Consider the following 13,741-nt stretch of genomic DNA (forward strand, 5'->3'; position numbering starts at 1 on the left):
AATGTGGTTCTGCATTATTCACTGGACTTTGCGATAAATTAATCCTGTTCTTTCTGTCCAACTCTACTCTCAAACCCCGATTACTTCACCTGTCCAATCGGCGAGACACCATTCGATACAAAATCCTCCGCAACATCCAGTAATCTGCCATCCGCCATGACGGCAACAGCATCTCTCCCCGGGATGAGTTGCTCCACTAACCCCCCAACTCTATGCGCCACCACAATAACAGTATGCCCCTCCTGGGTAAACTCCTCGTCGATGATCCGCTGAATCGTCACCTCCGTCTCCGCATCAAGCGCCGAAGTGACCTCATCCAGCACAACCACAGGTCTGACACCACATCCCCGCAGCACCCGCGCCTTGATCAGCGCGCGGCACAGCGCGAACAGCTGGTACTGTCCGAGGGAAAGTTCCGAGAATGATGAGACATTCCTGTCCAGCACGGTGTGTTCACTGCTGTCTTCCAGGATGTCGATGACAGTTGCCAACGCATCGTCTGCGCCGCGCGCCTCCACAGCGGAAAAATGCTTCCACAGGCCCGCTTTTCCCAACGCAAGAGCAATCATCTCGTCTGATGCGGCGGAGTCGGGGTCGAGGTTGAAGCGCAGCGTCTCTTGGGGGAAGAGAAGGGCGTCCTGTGAGACGGCGATAAAGGCGCGCTGGCGGAGGAGATCAAGTCGCACCTGTTTTATGTCGAGACCGTCGAGCTTGATGATGCCGGATTGAAGCTCCAGGAGGCGCAGGAGGGTGAGGAGCAATGTGCTCTTTCCGCTGTCATCCCACCATGCGCGTTAATGGGATGTATATCGATGGGAGGGAAAGGGGTGACTTGCCTCCCTGTCCGGCCGCAGATAACGAGCTTCTGGCCGGCGGGAATCCTCAGGCTCAGGTTCCGGAGCGCGAACGCGTTGGGTTGCGCACTGACATCGGGTGAATTGGCAGCTTTGACGAGTATCTTTGTGGGAAACACTTACTGATATGACGCAGTGACATTGTCGAATTGTATCTCTCCCTTGGAAGGCCAGTGGCCCGGAGGATCCAGCCCCCCTGCCTTCCCGCCCTCGGTCGGCGTGAACTCCTCCAGCGCTTTCAGCCTCGCGATCGCGCCCAGGGAGGTCTCCAGGTTAGTCCAGCTGACCACGAGACTGAGAAGCGTGGTGTTCGTCACGAGCATGACGTTCAGTGCGATGCCGACCTGCGCGCCGCTCACTTGTCCCCGCAACGCGACTGCCGTGGCCACGACGATCGTGGCCAGGGCAGCAGCCAGAAGATCCAAAACAAGACTCAGCCATCGCCGCAGACACAGGAGGAGGTATTCCGGCCGCTGCGCGTGGTCCACGCGCTGGATGTTATCCTGGATGGCGGCATCGGACCAGCCGTACGCGCGTATTGTTTCGAGCCCGTCGATCTGTTCCCTTGGTTAGAGGGGATACATTGTGTTTAAAGCGGGGGTGTACGCACTGATTCCAGAAAGCTGGAGAAGACGCCCGCGCGCGATTCCAGCTCCAACAAGCGGAGTTGTCGTGAGGTCCGGAGGTAGACTTCCTGTACGAAGTAGACAACAAGCCCGCACGCTGGTAGGGATACCGCGAGCCAGCTGTCGGCGATGCAGAGTAGGGTGATTTGCATTAGCAGTTTGAATATCTCTGGCTGAATGTCAGCTCGGGAATATTCTGCAGTCAGAGACTGGCGGCTTACGAGTCATGACAGTCTGGAAGGCTGTGGGAAGCTGCCTGTCGATGAGCTGGATGTCTTGACTGAATCTGGTAGGTGTCAACGTATTCTGATCGATACCCACGGAAGCTAACCCATACCTGTTCAAGGTTGAACCGTTGTCTGTATTGGAGAAGTAGGACAAAGGTGCGCTGGAAGATACTTAGTATCGTCTCGTATGTCTCATCTCAAACAGTGAGAACTGATGGTACTGACTTTGCGACTATATCCAGGAGACGCTGATGCAGCCGTTTCCCTGACTGTGGTGCGATCCGAATCACAAGAATTCTTTTGATTATCAGCACTGGAACAACGTTTTCTAAGCAACGCTAGACGTACCCCATCATGACACTAGTCGACGTCCACGACATACTCGACAAAAACAGAAATCCACACACATAGAATGCGGTATTTCTGCCATTGGACTCGGTCCACAATCGCAACCAGTACTGCGGGATGGTGATGAAGATGCCGTATGATGCGCTCGTGGCAATCAATAGAGCGAGGTTGATGGCATCGATGAATCCTAGATAGTATGCTGTATCCCGGTCAGTAATGTACTGCCTTGCGGAATATATCCTTACCATAAAGAGCGGGGTCACCAGTCTGTCTCGCAAGGTCCAACTCCGTCTCGGCTTTGGCTCGCAGTTGAGCACCAAGCTTCTCGAGATTCCCAGCCAGGACAGCATTGTTTTGCGTGTGTTGAGTGCCTGAAAACTTCTCGATGGATGCAGCTTTGATCTTCAGATTCTCGCAGCGTCCCTGGTCTAAGATCCGATGCTCACCGAGAACCACGATGTGATCCGCAGATCGGAAATATTGAGCTGTCCTGCTGTCAGCAATTAGACGCCTAAGGACGTTATCGGTAGTGTACCTGAGTTTGAGACAAGAACAGCAGTCATATTCGATGTCCTGATAAGTTCTTCTGGTCCAAAGATGTTATCAAACACCTTTGGCTCCGTCTCCCCATCCAGGCCGCTGAAAGTGTCGTCTAAGAGAAGTAGATCGCATTTGGCAAACAGTGCGCGTGCAAGGGCCTGGAGAAAATTAGCTTAATCAGTTTGGAGCAGATGCAGCAAACATACCACACGTTGTCTCTGTCCACCGGACAGATTAAGTCCACCACTGCCACACATGGTCTGATCTCCATCAGGAAGGGAGTCGAAGTCATGGGTGAGACAGCACATCTCTGTGACCTCATGATACCACTTCTCACTATCTGGAGTCCTGACCTCGGTAGCGCCAAAGATTACCTTCCTGATAGTCTCGTTGGGTAGCCACGGCTTCTGCGCACAATAAGCTATCTTCCGTGTGGACACATTGATCGATCCATGAGCAGGGACAAATTCCCCCAGGATAGCGCGCAGGAGGCTCGTCTTGCCACTCCCAGTTGCACCGGATATGATAACGAATGACCCCTTGGCTATGTTGAGGTCTATGTTCGCCAATACCGGTTGCTCGTTACCGATGCGTAGATGAGTAATTTGGATAGCAGAAGCTGCTCCCTGTGCTATCTCGCCAGTTGCCCCATTTCCAAAGGACGTGTCAGGGGTACTTTCAGCTAATATTGCACGATGAGCAGGTAGATCTTCGCGGAGTAGATAGGCTTGAATCCTTTCAAAGCCAGCGAATGCAGCCACCGCACGCGGGACGATCGTCATCACCATATTGGCTGGATGCGTGACCATGCTCAAGATAGCCATGGTGGTAAATGCCGTCTCAGTGTCCAGGGTGCTCCCGCGAGCGACCGCGATGAGAGCATAGATCACCACGGTGATCGCTGGAGAGAAGATCCCGAGCGCATTGGCTGTTGGCCCATTAGTCTCCTACTCAAGGTCTAAAAGAGATGAAAGTGTGCATAACAAACCCGAGGCATTGTAGTATACCATAACCCATCTCAGTTTGGAGGCAGCCAGTAGTTCTTCCTCTCGCAAGTCCTGAATGCGATCGGTGAGATTGTTTTGGATGCCAAGCATCTTCACTCCTTTCATCGCCCTCAGTAGAGAGCTGGTAGCACCTATCCGTTGCTGCGTAGCTGAATTCCAGGCCTTCTGCCGCGGTTGCAGGTGCTTTGCGACGAATTGGCTCATGTGCGAACAGACTAGGCAACTTTTAGCCTCGGACTCAGAGTACTACCTAGATAGCGGAAATATGCGCGCCCACGGTATATGAAGAAAAGGGGAAGGGGCCAGATCCAGCCGACCTGGCTGGCTAGAAGTCCTGTCCCGATCACCACCTCGACGACCTGAGCCCATGTTTCATGGAACATCTCTGTGATGCCATCGAGACTGTCTGCGTCAGTGCTCATGAGCGTGGTCGCCTCGCCGTTGTTGTACGCAATGCTGGGCGACTTCATGGTTTTGTCGTGGATCAGACCCACCAGCGCACTGTTCGTCATGAGCTTCAGTCGGTTGATTTGGTGTCGGTATATGGCGGTCGAGATCTGGATAGAGATATTAGTTCAGGAGGATGCTTGACTAGATGAGGGAGAGCTACAGCTAGACCACCATAGATGGCGACCGCAGACACAATGAGTCCAGCGCCACGCCCACTGGCAGCGATGGTAGGGCCCGAAGCAACGTATCTGATAGACTCTTTTATTAGAATCGGCTGAGAATAGCGAAAGCCAAGAAGGAATAGTCGTGGAATGACAGCTGCAAGAAAGGGTCCTTTGAGGCATTGGTAGAGAGCCATCGGCAAGGTCCGCTTTGTTTCGGGTTTGACTGGTCTAATTTAGCAAGATGCACATGACCATACAAGGGAGGGGACGCACGGCGCTGAGACCATGTTTCTAGAATTGATTGCCGTGTTTTTGCTGGGCTCATATCTTGGCGCAGTGGTGGCACATCTTCGTGGCTGAGAATGCTCCTGGAACCTTGTAGAAGAATGGGATTGATCCATAGAAAGAAAGTCCGGCTGATGAGGCTGCAGCGTTCCTCTGGGGAATGGTCTTTGGCCACACCGTCGAAGTCTGAACATCGAGAGGTGCAGAGCTCAATGACGAAAAGCATAATGTGCATCGAACAGCGAGTAAATACCATGTGCGAGACAGTGCCGTTCGAGCTGTCTTCGTAGATTATCTTCAGGTAACCGGCGTCGCATATAATAGCCGGGACCAAGTACACTAACGCTAGGACGGAGGGTCCATAGCATCGTTGATGCTCCTTGTATAGGAGTAAGCCTAAGCTCAGCCCAGCAGCAATAGACGCGAGAAGCGAGATCAGGATTTCAGTTTTATCTTCAATATCCGAGGTCGATACTTGGACCAAGTAGTAAGACAAAACCACAGACAGGGAAATTGCCAAGAGCTAGCATCTTGCCTACATTAATTGCTCACTCGAAGTACGAAACGGGAGGTAGTACTGACAATTTTCAGACGGCCCAGCCAGCGTGAAGGATTCCAGGTACCGGACTTACGAAGCTTCCAAAGCCTGAAGGGAACGATCAGGACAAAAAGTGAGGCACAAGTTGTGAATATGATAGGTATGAGCTGCGTGGAGCTTGGAGCCATTGTGGCTAGGGAAGACTGAGCAGACAGCCACAAACGATGTTATGATTAGTAGCATCCGAAGCTTGATCAACCAAGGTACTGTGAGCTGTGAGGGGCAGGCCCTTGGCATTTTATCTTGGCGGTCAGTCGTGCTGACGCCTTTTTAGCCCTGATTTGTGAATCCCAATCAGCTGTGGTTGGGCCGTTCAATCGAAATTAGCACTTCAATTATAAACGAAGAATATTCCATCTAAATATAGCAACATACCGGTACGGTACGGAAGACATACTCTCCGCACGGTAGCTAGAGTTTAACTAATACGACGGACTTTCATGCAGCTTGTTGGCCTTCAAGCTTTCCTGAGCAGTTCCACGTGCATTTATTTATACTACCAGATCCACCCTACATGATCATTTCCCAATTTTCACTTATCCAAGGCACGCAACAATTCACACGGACAGCTTTCATCGAGCGCATAAGAACAAGAGGCCGGAGGGAATCCATAACTAGCTGTGCCATCAGCACTAGCAAACCCCATCCGTTTCCCCGCCCAATTCCGCAATCAGCCCTAAGCCGCCTCAAAAAGCCGCCGCCTCAAAAAGCCCCCATGCGGCGCCAGAAACGCAGCATCCGGCCCAGCAAATCGACACTGAGCGGCGCATACTTGATATCCGGGGCATCCTTGAGCGCGACGAGGGTATTGGAGCAATCGTACCGCGGCGTCTGCCGGCTGGTCTGGAAGCGCGACAGCCCACTGATGACGGGCTCCTGCAGCATGGGGAGGAGCGGGTTCAACGGATTGTCCTGGTCCTCGATCTCCTGGAGCTCGCGGACCCAGTCCCAGTACGGCAGCAAGCGCAGCGAATAGCCTGCGGCGACCAAGATCTCATACGTCCGCTCCATATCCACGGAGACGGCGGGCGACGGCGGCACCAGGCAGTACGAGCGGCCGAGACTTTTCTTCCTGGCGGCGATGTGCAACGTCGCGTCGCAGACGTAGTCCACCGTGACGAACTCCATGCGCTGGTTGGGGAGATGCGGAAACGCCCCGAGGCGGATCGATCCCATGAAGAGGCGGGACACGAAGTCATCCGGATTGCCGGCGCCGTGGCGGGTGTCCCCGAGGACGAACCCGGGTCGATAAATCACGGCGGGAAGGCCGCGGTCGCGCGCGCCTCGCACCATCTGCTCGGCCACCCACTGACTGGATGCGTAGCCGATGTCGAATGCCAGGGACCCTATGTGTGGGAGCAGCGGCTCGTCCTCCAGGAGCACCCGGGTCCCATAGATGAGGCCGGTTGCGCCCCACGCGTCGAGACTGGACATGTAGTGGAAGGGTTTCCGGCGGCCTTGCGCCGCCAGCTCAAGCAGGTTCTTCGTTCCGAGAACGTTGGGCTCGAAGTGGGCCGAGTAGGGCTCGCAGTAGTTGACCTTGGCCGCGATGTGGAAAATCGCGCTGGTCCTGTCCGCCAGTTGCGTGTAGTCGCCGCCGGATAACCCGAGGTCCTTCTGCGTGATATCGCCTTCGAGGACGGTCAGCTTGTCGAGTTGATCCGCCACTCGTTCGTGGAACTCGTAACGCCGGAGAGTGTTCTCGACGCGCTGCCGGGGGGTCTGGCCGCTCTTCGCGCGCGCAAGGCAGACGACCTCCTGCACCTCCGGCATCTTGAGCAAGCGGGAGAGAAAATGCGCCCCCACGAATCCGGTGACACCTGTCAGGAAAAGACGGCCTTCCCCTGGAGCGGTCCAGTCCACGACTGAATCCCAATCCTGGGCGGACCAGGTCGGATTGATCTTCAGGTCATCGGCCAGTCGGGCATCAGCGATCCAAGTATCGGCCTCGTCGGGAGCATTGCCGCCTTCGACGAACTCGCCCAGATAGGCGACCAGCTCGTGGAGACGGGAGTTCTCCACAAGCCCGCGCATGGAGACTGTTCGGCCCGTGTGCTCGCGCAGTTTGGCTATCAGGGCCGCTGCCTGCAAGGAGGTGCCCCCCAATCGGAAGAAGTCGTCGTCTTGGGCGAAAGACGGTTTGTTGAGCAACGAAAACCAGAGGCCCTTGACGATGGCGGTGGTGTCACGGCTGTCCTTGCATTCGAACTTCTTGTGCTCGCGCTCCGTCAGGTAATTCTGAATCAAGGCCTTGCGATCAATCTTCCCATGATCGTTCAATGGGAACTCCTGGAGGAACACGATATCGCTGGGGATCATATATGCGGGCAGCCTTTCCCCCAAGTATTCGTCGAGCTCCCCGAGGCGCAGAGTATCAGCGATAGCGGGAATGACAAACGCAACGATAAACGCCCCCACGCTCACGCCGCTGCCCAGTACCTGCACGACGACAGCGCCCACGAGCTGACCGCTAGACAGTAGCATGTGCTGGATCTCTTCCAGCTCCACGCGAAACCCGCCCTGCTTGACTTGAAAGTCCGTGCGTCCGGCGAATTCGAAAACATCGGCCTCGCCTTTTCTCCATTTGGCTCGGTCACCGCTGCGATAGTACCGGAGGCCGTCTTCCAGCTGCACAAACCGATGCTGATTCTCTTCGGGGAGGCCAACGTATCCGCGTGTCAAGCCGGGCCCAGTGAGGAGAATCTCACCGACGACGCCGGGGGCGGTGATGGGACTGAGGTCTTCATTCACCAGCCGAAGGCGTCCATCCCCGAAAGGCCTTCCGAGACCGATGTTATCGTACTGGAACTCTGACGGGGTGACCAGATGCATCGCGGCATGGGTCGTGATCTCGGTAGGACCGTAGGTGTTCCAAAGATGTTTCGGGGGCAGAGACGAGTTTACGACAGCCTTGACTGCTCCGACGTTGGCAATGCTTCCGCCGATCAAAAGGTGCTTGACGTTGTGGAAGGTGGTCGGGCAGGCGTGGGCGATAATGCCGAACAAGGTGGAGGTCAGATAGATGACCGAAAGTCTCTTCTCCACGATAAATTCGCGGAAGGTGAAGGGGTCCGTGACCACCATGCGAGGCACGATCACGAGCGTCGCTCCTCCGACGAGGCCGGAGAAGATCTCAAACAGGGAGATGTCAAAGCCGGGGTTGTTGATGATGGCGACTTTGTCGGTCGGGTCGAGGATTCCGAGCGGGCTCTTGGTTGCCAAATGCAGAATGCTTCGCTCCATGACCTGCACCGGCTTGGGCTTTCCGGTAGATCCAGAGGTGTACAGGATGTGGCTGCGATATTTGGGGTTTTGGCACTCCACGAATGAGTCTTGGGTGCCATCGACACCATCGGCGAAGCCAGCACGGTCCGCGTCACGGGTCTGCTTTTCTTCGTTGCGGACTGTGATGGGAAGGACCGTGAATTCACTATCCAGGAGAATGCCTTCCGAGTCCGAAAGAACATATCTTGCACCCACATCTTTCAGGATACTCATGAGGCGAAGCCTGGGCGTACATGTAATCAAGGGAATACATGTCAAGCCAAGGCGTATGAGAGCCAGCTGAGCGACAATGACCTCAATGCCGAGATTCGCCAGGATGCAAACTGGCTCTTCATGTTTGAGGTCGTGCTCCTCGAGCATGGAGGTGAGGCTGGCTACTTTGTGCTCGAGCTGCTGATATGACAGCTTGCGGTCGCCATCTTCGACAGCCGTCGCCTGAGGGCTTTTCGCGGTGTGGGATAAAATGATCCTGTCGATGGTGGATTGAAACAAGGAACCCATTTTCGATTTCGGTCTGAAATAAGATCTCGAGCTGTTTTGTTCAATTTTGGGTTCTCCGCTCTGCTTTGGATTTGGAATTCGTAATGATCAATGTGAAAAAGTCCACAGCTTTGAACAAAGGCTGAGGAACAAGTCCACTTATACCTTTGCCCTCAGCCTCGAGATTTGCGGGGTATACACCTTTTCAAGATACGCGATGCTTCTCTTCGGCTCAAAACCTGAAATTCCCTCTCTCTGTTTCAATTCAACAGTCTACCAGTCATAGGATAACTGTGTTACGTGTCACATGTCTAAATAGCATCATTGTAGCATCGGGTTGACAGGTTGACAAGCTCCATGGTTTGTGGCGTGCCATGACGCGGTGCATGGCCTTCGAGGTCTGATCTAATAACCAGAGCGATACGACAACAAACAGAAAATGAACTCAAGACTTGACTGTAGTGCTTGCATATATCACCACTCAAGCCACAACATTGAAGCCATCCAAACTGTTTCATTCCACAAACCTTGTGTGTACAGCAAACTTTCATAGTCCTACTGAAACAAAGGGCCATGCCAGGAAGGGCAAGACCCGTCGGCTGGCCCTGACTTTGCCGCATCCAGACTTTGGTACAAGGTAGGACACGTGTGGGCAATTCCGAATCCTACGGGCAAAAGCGTTCACATGTTTTTGTTTATTGATTGAATGGCTAGCCAGGTTCCATGGTCCGACACCGGGAAGTCGGGATTCTCCATGCTCCTCCGACGTCACGAGGCTTCCGAAAACCCTAACCCCAGCTGAGCCGTGAACATGAGTCTGTCCTGCGCGATGTGTATGACGAGTTGTTGTGATCCAGAATTGGTGGACGGTTTCTGAGGTCTAATCTTGCTGTTCAAGCCTGTTTGCAGTTGTTTACCATTGTTTACGCGACAGCTTGCGAGCGCATCTACCTGGACGCGGCGTCATGGGTCGGGCAATTCAATCAAGCATATGATTATCTCCATGTCTAGACCATACGACTAGAATTGTCGTGCTATCATCTGCTACTAGATAAATAATATTTCGATACATCCCTCCTTGGGTCCTTACGACATAACAGTTTAGACTGGCGTGTCGTGAGTCCCAGCCTCCCGGTCGCTGTCGTTGTTGAGACCCACTTTTTCCGTCGGTAGCAACAGGAACTGCCTTTTGAGCTGATTTGTTGTGGGACATCTTCTTGGTTGAATTGGATTGACATCATGACTTCGACAAGTTATCCGGAGAAGAAAGGATGGCTAGACTGGTATTATCATAGAGACTCTATCCTCCATGACCAGGGTATATGAGATAGAACAGCTACTGAAGTCCAAGATTATGGAGCACGAACATAGTTCGTTGCATATTATCCAGAGCGAAAGTCTCTCATTGAACTTAACCAATTAAGGTATATAATCAGGGAGATAGAAGCCTTCAGAAAGACATACTGCTGGAAATAGCTCTTGACCGTTCAGCAAAAAGGTTTTTGGTTCCCATTGGGGAGAGTGGTAGGGCTAAGTCCTGGGGGGCGATTGACACATTCCACACCTTGATCACCCTTTGTGAACTGCTGTGGGTATGAAATGGTCGAATCCAATTCCAGGCAGACCGATGCTCAATGTAGTGTTTTTGTAGTATGTGTTCGACGATGTTTCGAGTGTTCCGTTGTTTGCACTATTCGTCTGTCCCACAAGAAGATCAGACTTCACCAAGAATCGAACTCACGATATGCGACCGTGACGGAAATAGCCCTATTCGTTCAATCAAAAATTTACCAGATACCTGGTCAGTCGGGACGCTTTTGCTACTATAACTGCAAACTCAAATGCTAACATATACTTTGTATTGCCTGCAATTCTTCATGTGACTCCTCTGCCCATGAATATTTAGAGTAGTCCGGTGCACGCTCAGGTATGCTCTACGAGAAATAACAGGCAGCATGTACCTGGGCCTAGGTGTTTTGCCTTCCAGCAGGGTTTGCATCAGCAACAAAAAAAAAAAACGCTTTCGGGCTATCGCTGCGTAGTTCTGTATTTCAGACTATCTATGATCATAGGATGCATTTGCTTTAGCAAATTCTCTATACATATCGACGTATTCAATACTTCATTTGCATCATAATGCAGGACATCTCAGCGCACGGCAGGAAGCAGATTGAATGGATCAGCGAACCTCTGAGCCAAAATACCTCAGGTACCTAGCGCTCTTCTATATGCTCACTAGTCGATAATGTATCCAGGAAACTAAAATCTCTGGTGAGCGAGCAATTCTTATAAATTGACTGATGAATAGGGCGCACTCATCCATCTCCTCACCACCTCGGGATAGCTTCGAGCATAGTTGTGAAACACGCGCGATCCCACGGTCGGAAATCGTTCATCCTCGCGCAGATACTCGTGGAGCTCGTCGGTCAACATCCCATGCTGGGCGCGAAGCTCTTTCCTTAATATCTGCAGAGCATCCTTCGTCTCTGGCGCGGTGGTCGGGATATTCAGCCCCAGCCCAGTGCCAATGGCATTACTGTATCACGGGCCGCTGCCCGGGGCAGGGGGGATCACGCGGTGCCAGGCGGTCTTGCAGACACCGTACGTCACCGCATCTACGCCCTTACCGACCACGTAGACCAGCGTCCCAGGCACAGGCGGACAATTAATTCAGATCCGCTGGGCGTTCCGCACCTGCAGCGAAATGTGGTCAGTCAATTGAAAGATGAGGGCTGCAAACGCGGTCTCCTGGTGCGCACCCAGGGCCTGCACCGCCGCCGGATCCGCGCCGGCCGGCTGAGATGGGTACTTGATCATTCGTCCATGATACTGCTGCTTGGCATCAAACAGTTGGTCTAACAGACTGTTTTTAATTCCAATTGCTTCGGCAGCCAGCTTGCGGATGGCGGTCGCCACCCCGGTTCTCTTCTTGATGAGCCGTTGGACGAGAGGCGCGAATTCCGGCAGGGACGACTCGGAAGGCCACTGAGTTGGGCCCAGCAGATTGCGGTATGAGAGATCTTCGATTTTGCCGTTGACCTCGGTGGCCTATGTTCTCGGGGCGGAGGAGGTTGAGGATCGACTATAGGTGGGTTTTCAACGGTACGAGGGTCGCATGGATGAGGCCTGCGCTTGCGGCTGCTGGGCTTGTTTATCGAGGGTCTTGAGGTACTGGCACGGCGAAGCTGACAGGATACCATTTCAAAGATTATTCAATACTCTCATAGACAACAGACTGACATCGCCGTAGGTTCTCGGCGTAGCAGTTGTTGTTCTTCTTTTTCGTTTGTGCAACCAGTACGGTTGCACAAACAGATCAGACGGAATAAACCTGACAAACAATGCACATATTGAATGATCCTTATCAACTGACTCACGGTGCGAGGTCAGACCTATATTATTTGTACAATAAGCCCTACATCATTTTCTTCAGTACACGGTTCGGGCTGGAAACAAGGTTCGAATGAAGTTATAATGACGACATTAACATTAGCACTTGTCCCATATGTAGGCATATAGGAAAGACAAAAATCACTGTTCAATTATATAAATCACAGTACGTACTACCCTCATGTTCAGTAGATACTGAGTAGAACTCATTATTATTATTACCATTACATTAAGACACTACATGCCCCGTACCCAAGGCCCAACTCGCCATCCATCAACAAACTTCAACGCTCGGAGACCATAACCAACAGACCCGACCTTGCACGCCCAAGCCAACATCCCTCATCATCAAGTCAACTCATTCCTCGGCGTCCCCATGAGCTCACTAACCGGCCGCAAACTATCCCCCATCTCCGAGGCAGCCTCCACATCTGCCGCCGGGAGCTCCGCAATCAGCGTCTCCGCCCCGGACACCCGCGACATCCGTGACCCGTCAAACGGGGATTTCGGCTGCTCAGCCATCGCTGGAACACTATGATACAGATGCTGCTGCTGCGGTGGCGGCAATGGTAGCTGTGCAGACGATCCATCTCCGCGTCCCCGTCGCTGCCGACGGCGGTACATGAACAGCAACGCCCCGGCCAGTGACAATGCCAGAACGCCTAGCGGGACTCCGAGCCCGACTCCCACTTTCTGGGCGGTGGTGAGGCCTCCCTTTGCGATGGCTGTGGGACTTTCGTTGGGGGTGGATGACGATGTTGTCGCTGATGCTGGTTCTGCGGATGCGGTGTATGGGTTAGCAGTGATGGTGGTGGAGGAGGAAAGGGTGTTTGTCAATACGGCGGAGGTGGCGGTGGAGGGGGTGTCGCCAAAGTTGTAGGAGGTCGGTGCTGGGTCATTGGTGTATCGCGGGTCGACGCCGAAGGGAACACTAGTCAGGTTGGGAAGGATGAGAGAACCTTCGTCGGTGAGGGAGACAAGCTCGAATGCACAGCCTGATTCTGTGTAGTGGTCTCGGGTGGCGTTCCAGACGTAGCTTTGTGTGTTGGAGACGTTGGCTTTGGATCATCGGTGTCAGCGGTGCTTGTGTCTAGGGTGACTGAGGGAAGCAAGCATAGGGCTGAAGGACCTACATTCTAAAAGGACGGCCGTGGCGCACATTTCATAGAGAGAGATGCGCGGGGAGACCGTGTCCCAGGTGACATTGACCAGGTCTCCGACTATGAATTCGTCCACGTCGGTGGTAGGGAAGGTGAAGCCCTCGGCGCGGACGAGACACTGTTGCGAGGTCGTGAGAAGCCATGAGAGTAGCAGGCTACTCCTTGCAAGCCTCGAGAGTGCCATCTTGTGAGAGTTACCGAGTGCCATATGACTAGTCGCAGCAACCAGCAGCGTCGTAGGGTCTTTTAATACGTGGACTGCCTTCTAGCGTAGAATCAGGTAGTCAATAAAAGGGTGCTCCGCCTCAACCATCGCACAGGGTCGGC

The 13,741-nt window shown here is 53.3% G+C and overlaps 3 protein-coding genes across 3 annotated transcripts; all 3 read right to left on the reverse strand.

The window, feature by feature from the left end:
* Nucleotides 1-22: 22 nt before the first annotated feature.
* BO95DRAFT_501330 (putative ABC transporter) lies at nt 23-4,627 on the reverse strand. The gene is made up of 15 exons (XM_025591007.1): nt 4,490-4,627; nt 4,213-4,439; nt 3,880-4,159; nt 3,584-3,817; nt 2,802-3,523; nt 2,591-2,753; nt 2,301-2,540; nt 2,056-2,254; nt 1,933-2,004; nt 1,818-1,868; nt 1,702-1,766; nt 1,465-1,649; nt 978-1,411; nt 833-923; nt 23-767 (listed from the first exon to the last, which is right to left on the reverse strand). The coding sequence occupies exons 1-15, from the start codon at nt 4,539-4,541 to the stop codon at nt 81-83; spliced, it is 3,702 nt and encodes a 1,233-aa protein (XP_025440089.1). The 5' UTR covers nt 4,542-4,627; the 3' UTR covers nt 23-80.
* Nucleotides 4,628-5,643: 1,016 nt separating this feature from the next.
* On the reverse strand, nt 5,644-9,126 carry BO95DRAFT_393860 (non-ribosomal peptide synthetase). The gene has a single exon (XM_025583678.1). It carries the CDS (start codon nt 8,883-8,885, stop codon nt 5,802-5,804), a length of 3,084 nt encoding a protein of 1,027 aa, XP_025440090.1. The 5' UTR covers nt 8,886-9,126; the 3' UTR covers nt 5,644-5,801.
* A 3,304-nt stretch (nt 9,127-12,430) lies between these two features.
* On the reverse strand, nt 12,431-13,734 carry BO95DRAFT_444952 (uncharacterized protein; the record flags this gene model as incomplete). Its single annotated transcript, XM_025587015.1, has 2 exons — nt 13,388-13,734; nt 12,431-13,312 (listed from the first exon to the last, which is right to left on the reverse strand). Coding segments are annotated over exons 1-2 (916 nt in total), but the record flags the coding sequence as incomplete, so codon positions are not given.
* Between the last annotated feature and the right edge of the window lie 7 nt (nt 13,735-13,741).

Source organism: Aspergillus brunneoviolaceus, assembly GCF_003184695.1.
Source record: "Aspergillus brunneoviolaceus CBS 621.78 unplaced genomic scaffold BO95scaffold_52, whole genome shotgun sequence".
In the NCBI taxonomy this organism is placed as follows: domain Eukaryota; kingdom Fungi; phylum Ascomycota; class Eurotiomycetes; order Eurotiales; family Aspergillaceae; genus Aspergillus; species Aspergillus brunneoviolaceus.